The sequence below is a fragment of the Argentina silus genome (genome assembly GCF_951799395.1).
Source record: "Argentina silus genome assembly, chromosome: 3".
Classification (NCBI taxonomy): domain Eukaryota; kingdom Metazoa; phylum Chordata; class Actinopteri; order Argentiniformes; family Argentinidae; genus Argentina; species Argentina silus.
In genome coordinates this window covers 10,377,488-10,395,931 of record NC_139657.1, presented here as the reverse complement: position 1 = coordinate 10,395,931, position 18,444 = coordinate 10,377,488, and the positions used below count along the sequence as shown (strand labels likewise).

At 39.0% G+C, this 18,444-nt stretch overlaps 1 protein-coding gene across 1 annotated transcript; it reads right to left on the bottom strand.

Moving 5' to 3' along the window:
* Nucleotides 1–651: 651 nt before the first annotated feature.
* Nucleotides 652–2,590, bottom strand: LOC310801828 (ras-related and estrogen-regulated growth inhibitor-like protein). Its single transcript, XM_083665989.1, has 4 exons — nt 2,484–2,590; nt 2,317–2,370; nt 2,137–2,213; nt 652–1,545 (listed from the first exon to the last, which is right to left on the bottom strand). Exons 1-4 carry the CDS (start codon nt 2,554–2,556, stop codon nt 1,120–1,122), a joined length of 630 nt encoding a protein of 209 aa, XP_083522115.1. The 5' UTR covers nt 2,557–2,590; the 3' UTR covers nt 652–1,119.
* Between the last annotated feature and the right edge of the window lie 15,854 nt (nt 2,591–18,444).

The following is an 18,444-nucleotide window of genomic DNA, read 5'->3' as shown; positions in this document are numbered from 1 at the left end:
TCTGTCATGCTTTGCTCATTATTCTGACCTTGAGCAAAAACACTGAAATCAAAACAAATTGGAAGAGAGAGTAGTCAAGAGTATAACATCCTTAAATGTCTTTTAATATATCGTTCTTCACAAACTGGTCACTTTTACTTTGCTTGCGGATGTCGTGCAAAACTTGCTGCATTGTAGGATGTTCTCTCTAATGATTTAACAATTGAATTGGATGAATTTTTTTAATTTTTATTCAGCACATTGCAAGTATCAGGAATATTTCAGTTCAATATAGGAATATATACATTATATACTGTACAATAGCCTACATACAATATTTGTACATTTGCTTATGTAATACATTTGGTTACCATTTTATCATTGTTTCCCATCTTGGTGACAACCAATATGGACATCAAAAGTGCTCATGTTGGTTTAAAAAAGTGATGTTCATGTAAAAGTATTAAGTGCTTGTCCAGTGAAAGTTCAGTGTCAGATGGGGAAACTGGTTAATAGATTGGAAAGGACAATATCATGAATAAAATGGCAAGGCACCTTTGTAGAGCAGATTATGCTCTTGATGTGGTGTTTTGTTTGTAAGAACATAGGTGATCTTTAGTTTATGAATCAGACCTAATGTAACATGGTTAATGAAAGTGTTCGGAGGCAAAATAACCATGGCACATTTTATCATACACCCAATGGAATACATTTGGACTTTAGCTATTTCATTCACATGCATTTCTTTTCAGTCATTTTCAGTGTAAGGAGCAGCTTTTTCGACAGTTACAGTATTACATTTGTTTCTTTTAAATAATACAAAATGTCTTTAATCCCTCTTGGCAGTGTACTCTCTCCAAGTGAGTTTTATCCTGCCACAGCCACAACTAGAACTCTGAGTACTACAGTAGTCTCAATTTCCACACCTGCACTGCCAAGTGCCCTTGTGCCTGCTCCTGAAATTGCAGTGTTCAGGCCTTAAGGCACTCTCTAGATGCCTTTGGCATATTGTACACCAGGTAATGACCCAGCCTCAGGCTATTAGAACTCCCTCAATGGATCACATAGTAACTCATGTTACAGACCCACACATTGATTACAGTGTATAGCTTTGTCCTCCCTTCCAAGTCACTTATCCTCTCACAGCGAATCTGTCCGTCTCCTGGCAAACACTGCAGACATGCTTTTCACAATGCCCTTGATTCCAGCTGGCTTCTTGATGGCAGACTTGGACTCCCGTATCCTGTCCACAAGTCCATGGAACACCATCAGGACACTGTGGTAGTTCTCAGCAGCTGAAACCTCATAGAACTGGCAGTCTGTGCTGAGGGCCAACAGTCTGCCCTCCTCGCTAAGGACTGTCCGTCGATGATGCAGGTCCCTCTTGTTGCCAACGATGACTATAGGCACCTTCTCTATGCCCAGGTAGTCCTTGGTGGTCTTGATGGTCTGGATGAGCCTGGTGACAGAGTTAAAGCTGGCCCTGTCACAGATACTGTACACCAGGACAAAACCGTCCGCCCACTGGACTCTTTTCTCAGATAGAGAGCTCTCAGTGGACAAGTCCTGTAAAAGGGGGACCAGACACTTGATTTTTAAGACTTAAGAAACACTTGATTTTATTTTATTTTATTCTCTGATGCATCACACAAGCACAACACCATTAAATAGCAGTCAAGAGTGAAACATATACTTGAGATTTGGCTTTTGAGCAAAAGTCTGAATCTTGAAATGAGTTAGTCCATATACAATAAGTTTGTACATTTATTGGGCAGAGGGAGACCACGTCACTGTGGCACTGATGCTGCTAAAATGACATTCATTCATGCCAAAGACAACCATGCAGTTCTTGGCAGTGACCCTCACTGCAGTATGGAGAAATGGCAGCATCATAACTCTATGTGTTCCATTCAGCCACATAGAACACATGATTCACAGAAGTGCTCTTTGTATGCTGCCAAGTGCTAAATATTCTCCAAGCTTGCAGTACTGAATGAAGTAGCTTTGATCAATGACTAAAGTTACAAAGCTAAACAATATACACCAGTATCATAAATATGATAATGCATGACGAATGTATGTACTATTTTAGATACCATGGTTAAGAAGTGTAGAAGTGTTAAACTAAGTAACGCCGATGTTATGTCCCATTCTCACCTGGCAATATGGTGAATCCCAGATGTTAAAGGTGATGTCCTTTCCATCCAAGATAACGTTGTGGCTGTAGATGGATTCTGGAAGGAATTGACAGACAAAATGATATCTATTTACAATCACAGTACAAGAGAGAAATGTAATTCATATTACACTACTGTAGTGCAGACAGACATAACTTACCTATATCCCCGTATTCTCCGATGAATCTTCGAGTTAGGAAGCGGACCGCAAGCGCTGTAAAATCATCATCATATTCAGTGAATACGGTGATCCACGCCAATTAAGAAACAATTATCATGATATTGGCTTGTGCCTAAAAAGCAGTAATGAGGATATGTTTATCCTACCAGATTTACCAACCCTGTCCGTCCCCAAAACCACTACATTTGCATCCATTTTCAAAGCGTTTAGTCCTGTCATGTCCCTAGTTACTGCTTTCGTCGGCTTTCTCTGTACCAGTTGCGATTGAAGGAGGGAGTTTTGACTGCGTACAGTGCAGTGCGTAGCCTGATTAAGTGACCAAGGGGGCGTGGAAATCATCTATGGACCATTTAATTTGAGAGGAAAGCATTTTATGAGAAAACAGTTGTTTTAATTCGAATAAGTTATTTATCCCAGTTTTATGTGTGCTATTTACTTCAGCACGTGTCACAGAAATCTCTCAATGGATTGAAAGTTTGTGAATAGGAAATGGTATTTTCCAAATGCCCATGGTAACCAAACGCCTATGGTAATGCATATTTTCAATGGATAATTCGTGCGAACAGTGGAGAGTGGGCCATGTGTAGTCTAGTCGTATTCATTATCGCTAAATATTCAATAATTTAAGAAAAAACGTATCTGTTAGTCCATGTGGAAGATATTACTTTAAAATAAATAGAAATATGGACAACTGAAACAGAAAGTATAGTATAGACATACGTGTATTAAGTGTAACCATACGAATTGATGAGCGTTGAGCAGCTACTATATGCACCCCCCGTGTGATGTGTCAACCAACCACTAGATGGAAGTAGATTTTTAGAAATATATTTGCCAAGGCCAACAATGTATGTGGGTTATGCAATAAGTATGCATTATGAACTGTGCACACTCTCTTCTCTAGCATCAGAGGAGCACCCACTGGATAAAGACTTTTCATTATAAAGTAATAATCGTTCTGTTTGATTATGAAGTGTGTATTCCCATGGAATAGGCCTACTTTATTGTCTCTTATCATTTACTGTCGGTAGTCTTTCCCTTTGGTCATAGGTGTGTTTAATAGCATTTATATACTGTACTCTATGCTAATAAAGATAGAATGTGCTTTTTCCACAGGGATTCAGACAAGTCCACCAGGAAGAAATGTCATGATAAACATAGCGACACTGCACAACAGTAGGCAATATAGCACAGGATGGGATATGAACAGATTGGACATACATGATAAAACTACTGTCATAAAATGCATAAGGGAATTATATAAGGGAATCTGAATATCACTTTTGTATATGTTAGAATGCAACCCAGCCGAGGGTCTGGGGAGGACAGGAAGACGCAGGAACCAGATTTCACTTATGCAGATATATTAATAGATCGTGTTTCTCTATACTTACAAACTCAGGAACGTGTAGACATGTTGAAAAAAAAAAGGAAACAGCATAGTATCCACACTCTTGGCCCAGGCACTCCCTGAAAGCCAAAACTGTACTGTTTAAATACAGTCATCAATTTCCCCACCCTAACAGGAATAAAACCAATTGCCTTTCAAGCAGGGGGTTGTAAGTGGTCCTTTTCTATTTTCAATTAAACACTTAAGTTCTATTTAGAAAAAGTAAGCTTAAAGTAAGTATATTTTACATTTACTGAAATATCCAAACACCATGTCTGAACAATACAAATCCCATAATTCCCCCTCATCTCCGAATGCAGGTGACGTCATCACAGCGCGACGCTCTTATTAGCTAGCGTTCGCCTAGTAACAACAGTGCGAGCTGATGTGCGGGCATGCGTGTATGCTTCCGGGAACTTATTATAGATGGAAATCAATAAAAGTGAGTGAGTAACTGTAACAAATGTGTCTGTATACTTTGTAACTAACGAAAAAGGATGTGCAAGGTGTATCAAGGGCTGCATCACTTAGCATAACACAGTGTGAATGCTCTGAATGACGTGACCACTAGTGCATCTGAAATGAGACCTGATAATCAGATGGTTGAGTGTACTGGTTGTGAATGTAGTAAGGCGTAAGGACTTATCTTAATGTGTGATCAGTTGTGCGATGTCGGAGAGTCGCATTGTCACAGTATCACTCAAAAACACACACACATACATGCACACACGCACACATTGTGATCAACCAATGTGTAGATGTTATACTGTATCATGACTGTAAGGGTCAGTACTGTATCATTCAGGTCGCTGACTGAAATGGCATTGACCTTTTTCTGCTTTTCTAACAGATTATACATTCATACCATGGGGCGATTAGTTTGACATTGAAAGGGCCCTGCCCCTGAGAACATTAACTTTGGTTTCCCATTCACTCAATTATTTATTAAAATAGTCGCCATAGTGTGCAGTCAACGTCCTTAAAGATAAGTGTAAGCTGGTTTAAATTATGAATTGATTATTGTTGGGTACTTAAGCCCAAGACCACAAATTGTTAGTGACCACTGATATTTGCTTTTAGCACACGAGGCGTGTACAATAATGCGTGCAGTCACATTCAATTATACCTCTGGTTAACCACAAGAGGTCACCTGATACCTAGCAAAAGAGAACGCAAGACTGCACAGTTCTCCAAAAAGGTAACGTAAGAACACGTTTTTCAAAGATCGACTATGAGAGACCATTTTTCTTTTTGGAATATAAAAAGGTGGAGTTGTGTCTCTACTCTCATAATCTGAGCAGGTGAGAATGATAGAGAATGGTGTGGTATAGTTACTACTAGTTAGAGATGTATTGCTGATGTAATATTGGAAGGTACACAGTTATTTAGATACAGGTAATAGAGTTTAGTAAGATATATGGAATGTATTTTCTTTTATAAGAGAGCATGGGTATGATCTTGTTATAGATAATACTGTACAGGCCTCCTCCTCTGTGACTGCTTTATAAGATGGTAGGGAGAGAACAATGAAATGTCAGGCTGTATGAACGGGCATTTCTATCTCTGTGTGTTAGCTAAAATCAAGAGAGTTATATATACAAATTGTCTCCAGCACACTGACATGTTGCCTTGCTCCTGCTGCGTATAATTCCATTATCAGAGAGCCGGAGGCTGTGAGATTGAGATAAGGTCTCTTTTTGTGCATAGCAAATATGTTTTCCCTGGAAGTAAAATAATACTCTGATTAAGTTATTTTCCATACTTTTATTACAATGTAGAAATGGCCATGCAACTAATAAGATACAGTAGACAGCTGAAAACAGCTGGATTCCATTGTGTGTAATGTATGTTGAGAGAGAACATTATTAGGATCTGATCTGTCTTTATTAATCTGCTTTATTGAGGTTTTAGCATGCCAGCATCTCCACAAAGACATTTTAACATTTGTTTGCAATGATCTTTATATCATACAAAACAGATAATAGTGAATTCACTGTAATTTTCCCTGAGACAAAATCATTTTGGAAAATATTCAATGGAAAGCTTGTGCATTCAGGAAATAGACCCTTAATTCAACTGCCTTGATTATAAGCTTTTCTCATACAAGATCTCAGCTGCATCAAATGGTCAGTCATGAAAAGACACTTTCTTCAGTTCTGTACAGTATATTGATGCATCCAAACCTCTTGGCATAGCTTTGATAGTCATGTGGAAATTAGGCCAACAGATGGAGTCAATCAAAACTGAGCTTGCAATCATATGAATAATTCATTTCAGGTAATTAGGAATAACTTACGGAAGAGTATTAGGGCCATGTAAAAAGAAAAAGAAAAAGGTGATCAGGCGGTTGTACATAGATTATACATTTTTTGTATGGATAATACTTACAAATCTAGACATTTCCAGAATAAAGTAGCATTGATGATGATTTTGAGAATAAAGTTGCAGTTATATTTCAAGATTACAGTACGGGATTTGGTTAATTGCAGGCCTCCCTGTGGTTTACATTCCTCTTACATATACTGTAGCATGTACCAGAGTGAAGGCAAGTAGGAATGTGTGGAGAAAATAAGGAACTGCCTAAAATCCACCAGCATACCACCTCACCTGTGAAACATGGCTGCCACTGGAAAATGCTAACTTGTCTTTATTGAATGAATTCCTAAGTGTACAGTACAGTAACACCTTTCTTGTCTGCTCAAGTACAAGCAAATGCCTCCAAACTCATTGGACAGCACTTCATCATACAGCAAGACAGTGACCCTAAACATACTGCCATAGCAACTAGGGAGTTTTTCAGCGCCAAAAAGTGGAGATTCAGATTGGGTCTTTTCAGAAGAAGGAACCACATGAACATGGATGAGGTGTTGGCCTCAAAGTGAAATCAACAGTAATGGACAAATGCAAGGCTACAGATGGTTGCATCTTCGTCCAATTCAGAGAGGTTTTTGTAGCAATGCAAGACACAATACAGTACGACAGATAATCATCATACTCAGACTATTTCAGGAGGTACATTTATCTATCTTGCTATTAGGATATCTATGAGGCTCTGTTGTGCAAAATAATGATATTTTGGGACCATGCCAATGGTGGGCTGTTTAGAAAAAATGTCCAGTATGTACAGTAACATTCAAGCATTCAAACGCCTCCTAATGGTTGTATTAACTATGTTGAATTGGTAGCGATCAGGAAATGATTCAATGTTTCATTTATGAACATTGTTTTAAAGTCAATATTTAGTTATTTACTTATATTTAGCCACAAGGTTGAATTTGGCAGGTAATTATTAGGCCTCAAATTAGGTCACAAATTAACTCCTGTCTTTCTGTTCGGTCAACAATCACCATGAACTGACTCTAGACATTTCACCCCAAGGTTAACAAAGTTTTCAAGCTAAACATTTATAGTCAATATTTAGTCATTTACATGTATTTAGCCTACTGTTCACCAACTCTGTCCCAGCAATCGTAATTAAAGTTGCTGTTTGTCCTAAAGAATTGTGAGTGTCTCCATTGTGAGTGTGAGTGTCTCCAGTTATGTTTACCTAGGCATACATTCTGCAGTCAGAGTATGGACTTTGGTAGTGATGGACAGCGGCTGTTTTTGGAATTACGTGCTTCCCTTAATATGGGATCAAACTGTGGGGCGTCAAATGAATTACTTCCCAGCAATCTAACCTCTTCGAGATCATGCTTTCCTAGTTCGAAACACTTGAAACAAATGAATAGATGTAGAGCAGATTTTGCTGCTAGTAGGATATGATGCAACCATCTGTAGCCTTGCATTTGTCCATTAGGCCTCCTGTTGATTTCACTTTGCAAAAGGCCAATATCTCATCCAAGTCCATGTGGTTCCTTTTGAAAAGACCCAATCTGCAGCACAAGCTTCAAATTCCTAATACTTATAGTAATATGGTTATTATGTGCTAAAAGAGCAAGGATTTCCTTGTTACTAAAACCAATTCTGAAGTAGTTTCACCATTAATAGGAACGGCAACATGCATGACAAAGTTGCTCCTAATTCAGCTTATCATACAAAATGTTACTCATAGTCTTACTGTATATGTAACTTATGGGTACATCTTAATGAGAAAGATCCATGTTGTAGAGATTGAAATGAACAGTTGGTTAATGTTTAGTTATTGCATGTTAAATACTGTAATTTGAGAGAGAAATGTGTAAGCTTCAAAGAATGTATATATTGATATGTATGACTTTTATTTACGAATAAATTACAAGCATCATAAACATAGGTCAGATCTGTCAGTCAAACTAAAATTCCTAAATGTTTTGACCCATTGTGACATCCCTACAATCCCCTCAGTTCAGCCCACATTCTCCCTCCAGACTGCCAGTGCTGCAGAACGTTGTCCTCAAGAACAGTACGGCGTTGCTGGAGAGCTCAGCTTCTACCACGGCCAGCCCAGAGAGTGGGCCCAATATGGCTGACATCTCCAACGTGCTCCAGCTGAGACAACAGAAGCGGCTTCATCTGAAACCTATACTGGTGAGGAAGACATGCAGTGACAAGGATGTCTATCTCCCTGGTGCCATATCTGTTGAGGATCCCGGGTCCAATAGGTCTGGCTGTGGATCCAATAAACTCCCTGCAATAAGGGCAAGCAGTGCTCAAAAGGACTTCACAGGTGCTCCAAAATACAATGAGCCAATGGCTGAAGGAACGGGTGCCAAGATTGGATCCTTTTGCCCGGGTAAACGGTCAACCAGATGAGCAGAGAGTGGGAGACAAAAGGAGGGGAAGTGAATGATACAAGAAGTGCTGAGATGGAGAAGGATAACAAGGTGACATTGAATGAGGTAGAGGAGAAGAAGAGATCTGAGGTTATGGAGATGAAACCGAGAGGACGGATCGACTCCAACCTGTTGCAGTGTGAGTTCTGCAGCAGGAGCTTTGCCTCCAACCGTCTGGAAAAACACAGCCAGATCTGTGGCAAATGACCAGCAAGGGCGCCAAACGGAACGTCTATGACTCTCTCAAGCACAGGGTCACGGGGACCGACCTGGTAAGATACATCAAAAGAGGGATATAAAGAAGCCTCAGGACACTCAAATGTGTCACCTGTATCTTTTGAGCCCCTTTCCAATTAATCGTATACCACGACAAACTATGACAAAGGTCATTTACGGAAACCCTGACCCAAACTGATTACCATTATCTTTCCAATTAGAGAGTGAATTATAATAAGTAGGCTACATGAATTGTTTCGATATATCCATGTGTCAAAAGAATGTGCCACACAGATCTATGTACCACAAAGTTCATAGCGTATAGTGATTATGTTTCCATTGTAGCAGAGGATAGAGGAATACATCCTTATAATATGACAATCCATAACACCATTTCCAAAACATCCTGAAAAAGCCAAAGAATAACCAATGTCTGATGCATAAAAGCAAACGGCAACATGTTTTACATGTTTTGACCCTTGATACTGAAGATCACACAATCTACATTTCTTGAAGTATAGTATTTTAACATCCCACAGATAGTTAGAAAATAAAAGACCAAACATGTGGTCTTTTTATTATCTGGCTTTTATTGTTTCTTGGTTTCTGACAAGGTTTGTTATTTAATTGTATTTTAAGTTAAGTTAATGTGTTAATCAGTGTTACTCTTGTCTATAACTGTTCTGTATGCGTTTTATGTGTGGACCTCAGGATAGCTGCTGCATGAGCCCACAGTTCATAAACTAAACGTATTTATTTGCATATCAGTTTTATCTCTTTATAAAGCACTTTGTAACATTGCTTTAAAAAGGTGCTATAAAAATAAAGTTCATTATATTATTATTATTAGTAGTAGTAGTAGTATTATTAGTATTATTATTATTGTCGTAAGCCTACTATGAAAGAAAAACATGAACAAGGTGGTTTTCAGAAAGTTTTTTCTTTATTGAAAATTCATTCATTTTCTCAGTACATGTAATTTAAAGAGTCCCCAGTAGGGGAAACAGCAGCCGCTGGGGAGTTCTGCATCGTCGTCCTGCTGGACACGATGCGTCGTTGCCTTTTTCGTCTTAAGGCAACGACGTTTAAACTGAGCCCAGAAAGACAGCTTGTCTTTGGCGGCTGCGGGTGCTGCCTCCTGCAACACACTCTCACACATACTCATACTTGGCTCTTCAGACAAAGCCTCAGACAGCACATACTCACAGAGAGGGTACTCTGCAAAAGGCCAACTCTGGTCGACCTCCGGGGTGATCATCACTGTGACAGTCATGGTCGTCAGTTAAGAAAGTGGTATAAATATCTGTTCATTTCAGCCATATTTATACTGTCACATGGCATGCGTCCTGACGTCACAGCGCCTTGTGTGTGACGTCATAGTGCCAGTTATATAAAACTGTTGTAGTTAGTTGTTTTTTTTATGATTGAATTATTGCCTAAGTTTTGTCTAAACAGTTATACCCAGTTTGCAGCCTTACCAACTGCCTTATTCTGGATTTTTGTGTATTGTTGATATTTTATTTTTTTACTCTGATATTTCACTGTTAAGAGGTAGCTCTAAAGTAAGTATTTCATCTAACTCAGGCATTTCAACAGTGGCACACAGCAACAGGGAAGCATGCAATTAACCAAATCACCTTATTTTATTTTGAAATATAACTGCAACTTTATTCTAAAAAATTATATTTGACTTTATTCTCGACATTTAATGTCGACTTTATTCTGAATATTTTATTTCAACTGTATTCTCAAAATAATTCCACTTGATTCTCAAAATAATGCTACTTTATTCTCCAAATTGAGATTTGTTATTATTAACCAAGCAATCCCATCACTGCCCTAATACTCTTCCATAATAACTTGTGATTTGCTAGATGAATTGTATTTTAATGACTGAAAAAGATGTACTGAAAATAGTTACCAGTCATGTACTGTATACTTTCACTAGCACACATGAAACCCAAACATTTGAAACTAAGATCAAGGTATTTTAACAAAATTATTATATTCATACTCTGTCCACTTAAAACATTTTAAAAAAAGAGAGGAAACATGGTTATCAGAAATAGGACCTGAAGAAATACTATACGATCTCCAAGCCTCTCAGAGGCAGACTATTCTATGAGCCAGAAAATTGATTTATTGGGCCTATATGCTATTGGTCACCTAGGAGAATTCAGATGCCGCTGCACTTCCCCTGAAACCAATTCTTTCATTTCCCAAGCTGTCAGATGCCATAACCGTTATTATTATTGCACCTGTGTGTGGAATACCACACCGGTGTCAGAGGCACTTTTGTTTCCTTGTCAGTGAAGAGCCACATTCTTTCAGATATGAAAAATAGCCATTTAGAGAGGTATTTATAGACATGAACCAAGGTTTTGAGATAGGTTAGGTTGGTTCTTGCTCTCTCTTTCTCTCTTTCTTTCTCTCTTTCTTTCTTTCTCTCTCTCTCTCTCTCTCTCTCTCTCTCTCTAGTCATCTCCTAATACAGTGTAATGGCCTGGGACTGCATGCCTGAGTGTGCTTTAAACTGTAACATGCAGCTATATCCACATCAGAGCAATTGACAATATATGATATTGATATTGACAATGATATTTTAATAGGTTCTGGTCAACTGCACTGTATATAACACACGCAATGACCCATGATTCTGTGAACATTCATGAATGTCTGTTTTCTGAAATAGATTTCCATAATTTAGCATGTCACAGTCCATTTAACTGTAAACCCCTGAAAGTCACACCAAAGTTTGTCTCATAACATGAAGTCAAGTGAAACGCTTAAATGGCATGATTCTGACTATTCATTAGGCACAGCCAAATGTGTCAGTTCATGTGCTACAGTATACTGTATGATTACAGTCTATACAGAGAGCAAACTGAGGGTAGGCAAAAAAGAGCAGTTAGAGAGAGGTGGTGAATCAAAGCATGAATCAATAATCTAATGTGATTTCTTCTGCTGTGTGCTCTCCTGGTTTTCAGTGTTGTGGTTGGAGGGGAAAAGCAGTCTGAACACACAGGTTATTGGTCAGAGAGAGTAGTTCATTCGTATGATCTGTCTAGCACAGTATATTGCTCTATGATTACGTCAGATAACACTTGTTTTTAAAGTGTTATCTGACGTAAACAAACAATATGTAAGAAACAACAGGAACAACATATGTCAGCTTGTACTGTAAATCCTCTTTGAGGAAAGTCCTCTCCCACACTATGAAGATAACACTAAAAGTGGGATGACCCGTTGCTTGTTTTTTCTTACTGGATGCCTTTGGACAGGTTTTTATTTGGGATGCAAAAGATAGCCCATGGCAACATAGTTATTTAGCATAGTTTAGCACATGCTGTAAACATGAGCTTCATGATTCATTCATGGCTGCTCATAGTCCCTTGTTAAACCTTTTGTAAACAGAACTTTATAAAGAGATTGAGGAAGGAGAACAGTATTTGTAAAGAGATTGAGGGAGTAGAACAGTATTTGTCACCACCTTTCATTGCTACTGAGGTGGTTGCTTTTGGCTTAAAAACCTAAATAAAACAAAGAGGCTTACTGATTGCTTTTGGCACTCTTTAAGTGTGAAAATATTGCTGCTGTTTTCCATTACTTGACTTTTAAAATGGTTGAGTTGAGGTTTCTGAAGCAACACGAGAAGGTGAAATACAGCTTAATTCTGAATATTTATGAATATCATAGATATTCAAATGAGTATGGTAATGTTGTTGTTTTTCTCTTAGAAACTTAAGAGCTGTAGTCACACATGCAACATTTAACAGCAGGCACACACTGTACCCTCCATTGAAAAGGTGTTTTCATGAAAAGCTGGTTCACAGGAAGCTCCCAGTGCGGTGTGTGTGCTTATGCAAATAAATCTTCTTATGGACTTAGCTCACACATTCCCTTTACATGTTTGATAATTCCACTTACCCCTGATGCAAGGGCATGTTGAGAAACATTGAATGACAAAATTCCCTGGATGAAAGACCTACAGTGATGGGCCTTTTTGAAATTTACATTGGATTTGCAATTCTTTCTCAAATATGCTGCTCCAAATGAAAGAGGCTAAAACTAAGACAGTGCAGCCATGATATGATGCATTACTTTTAGCATTAGCATCAAAGAAATATTCACAGTCCCGATATTGTTATAAAACCAGGTACAGTATTAAGAATAGAATTCATAGCCTACACTTTATGTATTCAAAGGATATCCTACATTTAACTGGTCTGTCTTACAAGTGGTATTTTTCATGACAAAGAAAAGGTTTTGAGAACAAAATTTGACAGAGAACTGAACAATGAATGGTTGTCTCTCGTGCCATAGATTAGACTATAGCGTACATTTCACTGATGATTTCAGTAGGACCTCTTAGCCAGCTGAATTTCTGGAGCCATTGATCTCTCTGAAATATGGCAATGTCTGATGGAGCTGGTTCTGCGCACCTCTAAGATAAATATACAGCTGTGGAAAGCACAGGCATTTGCCTATCTTTACAAACTGATCTAACGACTGTGATTATGGATGGGGCATTATACTGAATTATTGGACATGCTCTATTTCACATCAAGCCAAAGCAACCCCTGTGGCCCCTGCCCTGCGATACATCACAGCTATAGCCTCAATCCCTAACACAAGTCTACTGTACACAATCAGAGCCATAAACTAGAGTGTGTTCCTTATCTCTAGAGCTGTGATCCCATCTGTGCAGGCTGCTGAGAGGTGAATTAAACAGGCAGAGAAGGAATGGCAGTACTCACACCTGCATCCAGCAGCACAGCCTCCCTCACACTACCTCAGACCACCTCAGGGAGCATGGCTGAGAGATGCCCTGGTCTTGTCCATTCTGAAGCCACAATCTGTTCTCTTGATACAATTTTGAAAGGAGCAGGGCGTAACTCTGTTGGAAATCTGCCACCTCTGGCCACCGTGGCGAAATTCACAGTTTAAGGCAGGAGAGTGAGCATCCCTCTGCCCAACCCGTAACCTCCCCAGTGGACCAGTTTATGTGAGGGTTATGCTTAGAGAGCCAGGGATAACCTAGGATGAGGGGATATATATATATTTACAGCCTGTGTTGCAGTATCGGTTTCATATACATGTTGTGAGATTCAAGGTTTTTGACTGGACAGTATGTCCACACATTAGATGTCCACATACAGTACTGTACTGTATTGACAGCTGGTCTGATACAGATTTACATTTGAATTACAGAACCAGTGACATCTGCTCCTGAGATTAATGTGTTGGGATTTATCTTGCAAAATGTTATTTTTGCTCTTTGTTTTCAGGTACGATAAAGTGGATTATAAAGCCAAATAAGTATTTAAAATTAACATTTCCTTTTTAACTACAGTATATGTTAAATGCTAAACATTTTGGCATTAATTATTCAATATGTTGCAAGGCCTTTTCTTTTACAAACATAGACACACTTCTGAAGCAAGGCATTTAAAGCCTGAACAAAAGACGTTGATGTCAGTTAAAGGCATCCTTCATCATCAGCAGCTGATGCACTGATGCCCTAATTAGACAGCTGCAGCGCAGGGATGTGAAGAAGAAGAGGAGGAGGCCATTACCGTGTCATTTCCCTGTCAGGAAGGAAGCTCTCAAACTGGCAGCTTCAGGATAGCAGGCGGAGGAGAGAGGACTGGACCACCCTGCCTTTTCATATAGAGCTCAAAAATACACGCATCATCCTTTTGGAACAGGCTTTCCAGATTGAAATGTCTGTATTTTCTGTATAAAGACCCTCAGTCCTCTCACACTGTAAATCTGCTGTTCGTGTGGTTATTAATCTATTAACTCTTATCAATTCCTGCAGGAGAATGGGCCAAATGTTTGCTTTCTACTGTAATTTTGGTGGTGTTATGAGCTCATAGATGGTGGGATCTGGTTGTGGGCTGTCAATGACACAAAGGCAATTTTAGCATTCACAGACCAATCAATCAATCAACCAATCAATCAATCAATCAATCACATGTATTTGTATAATGCTTTTTACAAAGACAATTGTCTTAAAGTGCTTTACAACAAGAACAATAAAAAAACAATATAAACATTAATACAATACAAACAATATGAACACCAAACCATAGACCCCCAAAAAGCAAAATGGACAGATGGAACTATCTACAGTACCTGCTGAGTGATTATATGCTAAAGCTGTAATAACCATGTAATAGATAACCCACTTACAATGAATACCTTCATCAAATTACAAATGCCTGTTTTTACAAGGCAATTTCATTATCAATGTAAGCTAGGATGCCTGCACACTGCCTTCCTACTGATTTAATTTGTTGAGTTTAAAAGGTCCTCGAGGATTTCCCCTTTCCAGGCTATAAGCCTCTCCATGGCTGCCTTTGCAAACATTTGCCAGACTACAGTATGCTCACGTGTTACTTTTAGTTAGCATTTGACTTGAAATGGTTGTGTGCATACTAGGAAATGCAGTGAATGCATATTTGATGGCATATGTGGTTTATAATGGTCTCTAAACGGGCCCTAAGATTAATGATGTCCTTTCCATCACCCCCCCCCCCACCCCCTCCAAGTCCTCTCTCAGGTTGTACTCTCTCAGATGGATGTCTGATTGATTTACCTCAACAAGGCCATGTTTTATTTAAATTACTCTAAACTCAAACTGTACATGAGTGTAAGTGGTGAAAGCAGGTTATCAAGGGAAGACTTGATGCAGTTGAGAAACTAAAAATACTCACACTCTCCTTTTCCTTAAATCTTCCCCCATGCACCCAGCATAGTTCTCTAGACTGTGTGGCTATTTGAGTTTCAGTTGAACCAGCCATTACCACTGCCTGCTGATACTTTGATGATGATTAATTTAATCTTTGATCGATGCAAATGTTTTTTTCAATATGACGATATCCTCCATTTAAAATTATACAGTATTATTAAAAGTAATTTTATGGATGTAATTTGAAAAAGTTCACAGAGTGAATCATAACAAATTTCTCTCCCATTTCGAGAATTTTTGACAAAGTGAAAAGGAGGAGCCTTCTTTAACTGGGAGTAGTGACATTTTCTGTGTGGTCTTCAAAGCCAGACGTCACTAAATCTGATAGTAAAACGTAATGTCAGGGTAATTGATAGATGGGGGATCAAAGACAGGCTGGAGTCCTGTCACAGTAGATAATGGCATTCCTGTTTATTTCAATAACTTTATTTAAATGGGTTTGGAATGGATTGGGTTGACAATCCTCTCTGACTCTCCCTGCACTGTTGTCATGGAGAGAGGAAGGCAGCACAGTCAGCAGGTTTTAAAGCTCTTGGTAAATTTATAGAGGATTTTGTAGAACCCCTGAATTACTATGTTGTTCTCACCCAGTTCCCTCTCTTATTCTAGTCCATGTTAAATGCCGGCAAAGAGTTTTCTGAAGCAATCACACAGTATCATAAAAACTGTGCGATTTGGTGTGATTTTATTTCTATGGAAAACAAAAGCCTGTTTACAAGTCTGATTTCTGGGGAGGGAAACTTTGTATTGAAAAAGACTCAACGTTGTAAGGTTGGAATGTAAGGTTGGAAGGTTGGAAACTATGAGAATATTGTTGACACAACTTATTCCAGGAATAGCAGCAAAGCTGGAATATGTCCTTTTAATAGAGTGCAGCAGAGCAAAATTAGAAGTCAAGTAAATTATATCCCCTAAACTGCATAGCTTCATGAAACATTAAACAGTGCTCTGGACAGCCCTCAGGGTTATGTGTCTCCTGTGACAGTGGGCTTTTTGGATCTCTTACCCGGCCTTTCAACATTAATGATCACCCTCATGACACATGCCAAATGCACACTGACTGTCACTGACTACATCATCGGACCCACTCAGGACATGAAATCTCCCGAGAGTGAGGTGATGAACCTTTTAAAACTCCACAGTTCTACTGTCATTTTATGCCCTCTTATGATCTAACACTCTGTTGCAGCGGCATAGTTTCCATCTCTCCCAAGAGTGATTGTCAAATCCCACCCACTTGGAGGATAATTCCATCAGTCTCACACAAAGCTTAGCTCTAAGTTCCTCTCTGAATCCCTGGGATGTGGCTGAGGAGACGTTTGATTTATAAGTATGTTGCTCCACAGAGCAAGTCCTAACCGTGCCAGGGTGGGGAGGGTTTAATTAAAGGGATTATTGGCCCACTGAAATTCAAATTTGGGAACATGTCCAAGATCTATGTTTATCATTCTAACAATAAAATCCTAAAACTGCTCCTAATTATATCACTAAATTCATTCTGAGGGTTAATTACAGCAGCCATATAATCTGAAAATATATACAAAAGCAGAAAAAGTGTTGATGTGGTGGGGGGTAATTCCCTTTAATTCTACAGCAAATTGAGCCCTTCAAAAGATATGATTCTGTCTAGTACAGTCACAAAGCATCTATACCGAGGGTTTTAGCACTAACCTGTATACTTAAATTCAGCTCGTAGCCTAATTAACACACATTTGCCAATACTTGAATCTAAATGTTTTTTCGAAAATGCAACTGATTCAGAAACTGTTCTTGTTGATGGTAGGATCCCTACAGTCATTCTAAAGACAATGTGCAGTATACATTGATACTTTCGACCAAATGTTGTTTGCCCGTATCGTTTCCGTATTTTCATCTGATCACACTTAGTTATTCAAGGTATTAGATGAACAAGTTTATTCTCAGACCCAGACTGGCCTCCTAGCTGTTCACGTTGACTCTTCACATATGCAATCCAACTTGTCCATCAGGTTTCAGTGGCTTTTCATTTAGCTTTTTTGGAATGCTTTGTTGTATCATTGTCATTTTTCCAGGTAATTCCCATTGAGCAGGCATACGCTGACCTACTGAAGGCGTGGTACCCAGAGCGCTGGGCCATGAGCCAAAAATGAACAAACATGCACTGTATTGACTATTTCAGCTTCGTTGATAGTGCCACACCCATCATGGAATAATTACAAAAGAAAAGGTATTTGTGACTGATCAGAAGGCTCAGTAAGGGTTCACCAAGAGCATGAGCAGCTGGGATGAGTAAACTGCATACCCTCCATCTCTGTGGATTTGGGTTGCATCTAGAAATAAGCACTGCTTTATTTACCCTGGTGAAGAAATCAGATGGCATAACTTTGTATGTGCTGTGTGCTATGTTTGAAATGCTCTCCCTAGCAGTGTAGCCGATAGTAGTTTAAAAGCACACATGCTCTCTCTATTGATATCAATGTAAAAATAGGCAGCAAAGACTCAGCATGTGATGGTTTGAACATAGAACAGACACTACCACACTATTTTTAGACAGGCTACAATCACAGAGGAAAAAGGGGCCTCCTGACATTTTTAAAGTAACTCTCACTGAAGCTGCAAATGCCATTTAACTGTCCTTATGATCATACAGTATTCATGTGCCCTGAAGAACTCAACTGATTTCTGGGAGAAAAGAAAACTGAACTCCACAAGTAATTGCACTTCTGGTTACTGCACACATTTTGGCATAAACTGAGAGCTGCACACTGTCGTAGTATCAATCAGATACATAATGTACCGTATGTATGGGTTATTAATGTCCATGTGGCACATTGTCGGCTTTGATTTCAGATTACAAGCCTGACCCTTCCTTGCTCTCTCTCACTATTGTGAGTGTTATAATAAAGGGTGTGCACCCACGCACTCACACACGCACACACACACACACACACACACACACACACACACACACGCACGCACACACACACACAGACTCACTCAGTGATCCATGTTTG

Bases quoted from the DNA above. Each gene is read 5' to 3' on its own strand.
- LOC310801828 (XM_083665989.1), bottom strand. From the start codon at position 2,556: ATGACAGGACTAAACGCTTTGAAAATGGATGCAAATGTAGTGGTTTTG. The intron at 2,371-2,483 runs GTAGGATAAACA...ATGATTTTACAG, and splicing joins GGACAGGGTTGGTAAATCTG to CGCTTGCGGTCCGCTTCCTA. The intron at 2,214-2,316 runs GTAAGTTATGTC...AATTCCTTCCAG, and splicing joins CGGAGAATACGGGGATATAG to AATCCATCTACAGCCACAAC.